This window comes from Suricata suricatta, chromosome 3 (assembly GCF_006229205.1).
Source record: "Suricata suricatta isolate VVHF042 chromosome 3, meerkat_22Aug2017_6uvM2_HiC, whole genome shotgun sequence".
NCBI classification, from domain to species: Eukaryota; Metazoa; Chordata; class Mammalia; order Carnivora; family Herpestidae; genus Suricata; species Suricata suricatta.
The window spans coordinates 138438525-138445179 of NC_043702.1; the positions used below are offsets into that span (position 1 = coordinate 138438525).

The following is a 6655-nucleotide window of genomic DNA, read 5'->3' on the forward strand; positions in this document are numbered from 1 at the left end:
TTTCAAAAACCATTCAGCTCAATCCCCTCACTGTACTGATGTGGAATGAGGCGCAGAGTGGCCAGCAGCAGTGTGTCCAGGGAAGTCCAGGAATCACTAGCTCATGGTCACCAGACTGGTAGACTACAAAGCCCGGATGTAAACCCAGGCCGTTGGCCCCTCACACTGTCGTCTCCTGGACATACTGCCTCATTCCACCTTGCTGCCTCCCCAGAGGTGACTGGGGCCGGGAGGACGGGCTCACAGTGCCCACACACACAGGATGCTTATGGGTTTCGTAGGCTCGGCATCTTATTTTAAGATGAGAATTACAGAACCAAGGGGACCTGAATATCCACCTAGGTCAGCTGGTGCATTCTCTTCCCAGGAGGAAAACCTCCTTGTTAAACTGACCTAAGATCAGAAGGTGACTTGGTAAACACAGAATCAGTGGGTGAGCTGGGTGAAACGCTTTTTCTTTCTTCTATGGGGATCCTACTACTTCCCATCACATCCTGTTATCTCAAGATATTTAATACAGAATTTAAAAAAATTCCTTGTGTGGCTCATGGCTTGCCTTGTACTTTCCAGTACTGAACAAGGCAGTGGTGACCTCCGGAGGTTAACTGAGGCACAGTTATGTGCCTCTAATGACGCCTTATGTATATAGCACCATCTGGTAGCCCCTGCTGCCAGTCACTGAATGCTATCAGCCAGACCCTTACCAGGTGTCATCTCCTTTAACGCTTAGGTCAGTCCTATGCAGGGGTCATTATTACCCCCATACCTCCTTTTATAGAATCATAAAGATTCATAACCATCTTCCTTTTAAACTCAGTTCTTTTTTGGCCAGTTCCACTACCCCCCTGACCAAAGATAGTGATCATGCCAATGAAGTAAGCTTGATACAGTCCCATCTTTTATCCATGAGGGAAAGGCGTACAAAACAGCCAAGACCTCAAGTCCTTGGGCTACCGCAGCATTGCCAGCAGCCACCTGTCCAACTTCTTGCCATGTTGGTTACTCCAGGTGTCTTATAAAAGGTTGCTCAGGGGGAAACAGTGCAAGTGTCAGAAGTGGCCTTGGGGCGGTGGGCACCACTCGCTGGTCCTTGCTCCACAGCCTGGCTACCTGGGTCCCAGTGGTGATGAACACAGTCACTGTACCCTCTGCAGCCCCCAGCCTGGAGCATGCCTGGCCTGGTGGGGATATGATGAATAAGCACCGAAAGCACAGGAACCTCAAGAAAAACCTACCTCAGTTTTTGTGACCGCCATCTCCAGAGGTCTGCCGCTGACAGTGACCGACTCCAGTGCAGAAGACATCCGGTTACAGATGTGCTTGTTCTGGATGGCGAACCTCAGCTCTTCCTTGACAAAGGGTGTCAGGTTAGCAAAATCCTCAAACACCAGTGACCCAGGAGGGGACAGGCAGGGGACGATGGCAGAGGCACTGACTTCCGAGGCAGAGACCTGGCCTGGGTGTTGAAGCATCATTTTGCTGAAAGAAATATCGAAACCCAAGCTACTTCAGGGATTTAGGGGAATGGGATCAAGTCTCCCCACACCTGCAGCCTCCAACATCAGAGCTGCCCCCCGAAAGGAAAGTCCCCAAAACACTCAGGCTTCTGTTTTGTTTTCATTTCATGCCATCCCCATCTTGAGTAAAACAGGTTCTTAAAATACACAGCTCAGTGATGTGGATAAAATGCCTTATTGAAATTTATAAGGGGTGGCATTTCAGACTATTCTGAGTTCACAAAGATAGTAGTTTTGGCTGGTGTGCATATATGCAAATGTAGCCTCAAACAGTTCTGAAAGAGGAAGAGCATTGAAAGAAAAAATTGGTGAGACTCTTATGTAACCTCACTTTCAGTCTATTTCGAAAAGAAACTTGGAAGATATCTGAAATCAAGTTGAATGTGTCAATCAGTGAATAGAAGTAAAAGCAAAGACGAGGGGACCCTTGCACTGAGAAATAAATCTCTGAAGCTTCTCTCTCCAGAGGTTGGGTCCATGTCAATGAGAATGAGGATGGTAACTAGTTAGCAGGTGTGTAACTTCAGCCCAGTTTGGCAGGAGCTAGGGCTGTAGCAGGGGGGCAGGATTCACATCTCAAGCGACTTAAGCCTTCTTAAGGTTAAGGCTGCTGAAGCAAAAGACCTTAGAGAAAAGAAAAGCAAGGCACTAAGAACTTGGACCTTTCCTGGGGGTGCTGTTTAGCCCTGTGGTGGCAAGGAAACCTGGGACCGGCTCTGGCACTGAGGGACAGGGTGACCTAGGTTCTCCGAGTCTCAGTCTTCATCTGGCCGATGGCTGAGAACTCTTGCAGCCTGAGGACTGAGTCTCCACATTCCCGTACCCAGAGCCTGGCCCAGCCCTGGGCACCAGCTGCTCCCAATGGCCGTTGACCACGGCAGACTGCCCCACTGAATACACGAAATGGGGAAGGAGAGGGCTAATCAAAGGGTCTCTGATTCTATAGCCCAGGGAACCCAAAGGGACAATGAAAGGAAAGTGAAGGGTAGAAATAGTAATAGTTCCATGGTTCCAGTTTGGAAGAGTCCCCCATAAATCTCTTCCAGCCACAGACTCCCTCCAGCAGCGGCCGCTCCCCCTCATCCTTGCAGCCAGTTCTCCAGGCATAATGAATGTGTATAATGACAATTGTCTGGGTGGACTGTCCCCTGGAGCATCCTTCTCAATCTGGGGACCTGGCGTCATTAGCCAGGTCTAGCAGACAGGAAGCCCTTTGGCAAGTCACTAACATTTAACGACTGCCTCCTTCACACCAGAACCCTTCTGTGCATTCCCTCCTTAACCCTCATGAGAACCCAGTGAGCTGGGTCCTAGCCCCATTTCACAAATCGGGTAACTGAGCCTTAGACTAGCTAAGTAACTTCCCCAAAGTCACAGAGTTAGTATGAGGCAGCATCAGGACCGGGAACTAAGTCTGACTCCAGAGCTCATCCCCTGAATTTATAAAATATAAAATATTGTGCTACACTGAAAAAAAACCCCACAAAAACCCAGCTCAAATCCTTATTGGGGAGCAGGGGCTGGCATGGGGTGAGTGGGGGTCCAAGAACTGAAGCAGTGGGGAGGAGACTAAGCAAAGAACCCTGGGGAAAAGATGAACTCTGTGCAATGAACTGGGGATCTCTCTGTGTCAGCGCACACACTCTGGCTGCTGCCTGCGTTTCAGGAGTAATAAGTGGGTCTTTTAGCCGCAAAACTAGACTGGGGTCCAGTGATCAACATTTGAGGCCGCTTACTCAGGTACCCTAACACCTCCCAGGGCCTGCTTTCTCCTCTGTAAAAGAAGGCTAATCACAATCGCCCTGTTTTTCCAGTGTTGTGTAAGGAGTTTGAAGAAATAACATACGGACGTGTCCTGAAAAGCATAAGGCAGCTGGGAGGGATATTCTTACCGGGCCTCCCAGGGATGCCTCCAGCCCTGGGCTGGCTCTGTGACAGACGCTCTGTGGGGGTCCCAGGGGGAGGGTGGCTGGCCACTCTCTGTGATCTCAAACACCTGTGAATACATTCCCCAGACCTATAACTAATTCCTACTTAAGATCTGAAATACATGGATGGAGGCAAGAATTCCAGGCCTGCGAATGCCACCACTGACTAAAGAAATCCGGGAAACATGTAATTCTCTTCCCAAAGTCCTATGTCCTAAGTCAGAACTGATGTTCTTCTATCACTGTAATTGGATAATCTTAGGACACTGGGAGGGTACCTGTCAGGTGATAAACTCTGACAAATTGGCCTTCTAAAGCCAGAGGCTTAAGATTCTCCCATGCATTGATGTTTTCCCTCCCTTAACCAACTTTATTAAAAACCCAGTAGTTCGGGGATGGAATTCAGAGCTACCACTGGGCTGGCCTTTGTTTGGGGGACTGGATGGCCCTCCTCTACATGGGCAGCTCGAAGAATTCCACTGGGGTTGAGTGTAGTTCTGTCTCACCACCCGGTTAAGTTTATTAATGTGCTCTCAGGGCTTGGGGTCTGCTGTTTGGGACTGCTTTTTCCTCCTTAGTGTAAAGTCAGCAGTCCTGATGAAAGAAACTGAAGAATGTCAGTGGTATGGAATGTTTTTATGGAAAGCTTTGGGTGGGCTTACTTGGGGATGGATACGGGCTGTAAAAGTGCTAAAAAGCCTTTCAGAAAGTAAAGCAGTTGTATCTGTAGAGATTTGAACTTTCTCTGAATTTTGCTAAAGCTTAATTTCTAGAGACTCCTTTACTCCTTTAAAGTCAGATTCAGCCCAGATTCAGGCTTGTGTCCCTACAAGGAAAATGAAGTTAGTTAAATCTTCAGACAGTTTTTCTGAAAGTTGAGAGCTGCCAACATTCCCCCCTCACTGAAGAAAAAAAATATGTTTGGGGATTTTCTGAGTTGACTTTCTACGTTGATCTTAAAATTGTCCAGACTTGCTACAAAGAACCTACATTTTGCTTTTGCTTCATTATCTCAAATCAGAAACCATGTCATATCTTTGGTAGTTTCATCATTTTCAAGAAAGTGAAACTTTACTCATATATTTCTTTAACTGGAAATTTAACTCCCAGATCATATTTCCTAGCAGCTACAACTACATTGAATTTCATCTCTTCACACTAAATGCTGCTCAAAAACGTCTTACGGTACAGGAAGCTGATGCTGGTCTTTCACTAACTTCCTATCTTGGTGTTTCTCCCAGCCTACCTAGAAATCATCCATGTAAGGCTGGACTTTCAGAAACAGGCCTATCACTACCACTCACAAGCCTCACTACCACTCAAGCTTTCTGGGCCTCAGTCTCCTCATCTGTAAAATGAGACCAAACCCCTCTGCCCCTATTCTGTCACACGGCAGTGGAGATTACGTAAATGGAATGAAGGTGGATTTATACAGGTCCTAAGTAGCCATTGTTACTGTGATTCCAACTTTCCCCTTTTCAGGGGGAACTCAAAATGTTATTGGCAACGCAAGTTAGGCCCAATCGATCAGGAATGAACTAGAACCCAGGTCATTCACAGCTTCTTTTGCACTTTGATTGACCCCACGCTCCCAACACACCAGGTCAGTTCTACCCACTATTTATTTGCTGGCCAAACCTTGTCTCCACTGCTCTTACATACTTGAGAAATAACCAGTTCTCAAGTACGAAACCATTTCTGGTTTCTGTGGTGTCCTGCCTGTGTACTTCCTCCTCCCCATGCCGAGTAACACTTGGAGCCACTGACCCTGTTCCGTGCCCAGCCAATTTGAAATAAGAGGAAATAATGGGCTCCAAATAATGGGATAAAACATCCAATATTAAAGTCATCTAGGTCAGATCTTCATTTTGCTATTTAGTAAAATGAGATCTAGGAAGGTAGTGACTTGCACGAGGCCATAAAGCTGGTGAGTGGCCCACCCTTGGCCAAGCTGTTGACCACTCACCCACTGCTCATTTTGCTTTATCACCAACGGAGATTCAACACCAAGAGGACCAACCAATAAGACAAATGGAGAATAGAGTCATTGGCCAGGTAGATGAGGGGTCACTGGTGTTAGTAACCTGGTATTCACCACAGAAGTCGCTTTGACAGGACTGAGACAGGAGGAAGAGAACAATGGAGAGGCAGAGAGGGGTGGGGTAAAGACGGGAAGAATAGTTGCCTCAGGGGCTGTGTGCTCTATCTTATCCACAACGTGGGCCTGGGCCTGGGGTGTTACCTGTCACATTGTCTCTGGAACCATCCAGACAACACAGTTACAAACCCTTCTGACACTTCAATCTTTGTCCCGGAACATACTCAAGGCAAGAGTCTGTATGTTGTAGCGTCATTCTACACTAAATACTGAATAGAAAACAAGGACAGTAATAACAATTTCTCCTTCATTTAAAGTTGGGGAGGCCCCCAACAGAAGGGACTGTCACTCACACTGAAATACGCGCATTGGGAGACCGCCCAGGTTTTCTAGCACTCATTTTCTTTGTTCTGGCCCCATCAAGGGTTTAGCAACACCTTTATTTGTAAGGAAGTGTATGTGATCTAGGTAATAAAATTAGGGAAAAGAAAATGGTTAGGAGGAAAGAGCTTATATAAGCAGATGAAATGAAAGGAGAACCAATTCAATGGGAAGAAAGGAAGTGAAGACATGCCCCATAGATAAGTCCCCCCCCAAGCAAATCATTCGTGTCTCCTCACCGGCCCCCTTTCTTTCAGTAATACCACTGCGGAATCTTAAATAATTCTGCCAGAGAGAACTTTAGTGGTTATCTGGTCAACCACCACTTGGTGCTTGCAAGCAAACGGAGGGAGGGAGGGCCCATTTCTCCCAGCTGGGGATACTGAGGCTCAAAGACACCGGGCGCAGCGTAAGCTCTCAAGAGTCCTGACCACTAGGCAACAAAGGCATGTTCTTAGTGATCTGAGGGGCTCCGCACCCTCGCCTCCTCCGAGGTAGGTGTCCACGGATGAAAAGCGAAGAAAGCCAGAGGAAAGAGTCACAGGTACGGGAAAGCGTGTAAGAGAGCTTTGGGACAGGAAGTCTCGGGCCCGGGGGCCGGACGCTCGCGTGTGCCGGGAGCCCTCTCCGCCTTCCGCCCCGGGACAGCAACACGAGCGCTCGCCACCACTAAACTTATCCCAACTAACTTTCGCTCCCGGCCCCGGCGCGGTCCCGCGGCCCGGCGCTCC

General features: G+C 48.0%; 1 protein-coding gene across 2 annotated transcripts in view; it reads right to left on the bottom strand.

Annotated features, from left to right (window-relative positions):
* The window catches only part of ATF3 (activating transcription factor 3), a 10576-nt gene that overhangs the window by 3059 nt on the left and 862 nt on the right, over nucleotides 1-6655 (bottom strand). For both annotated transcript variants that reach the window (XM_029935316.1, XM_029935317.1), the window contains exon 2: nucleotides 1236-1479. In XM_029935316.1, the coding sequence (XP_029791176.1) occupies nucleotides 1236-1475 (240 nt within the window). In that variant the 5' untranslated portion in view covers nucleotides 1476-1479. The remainder of the gene's footprint in view (nucleotides 1-1235; nucleotides 1480-6655) is intronic.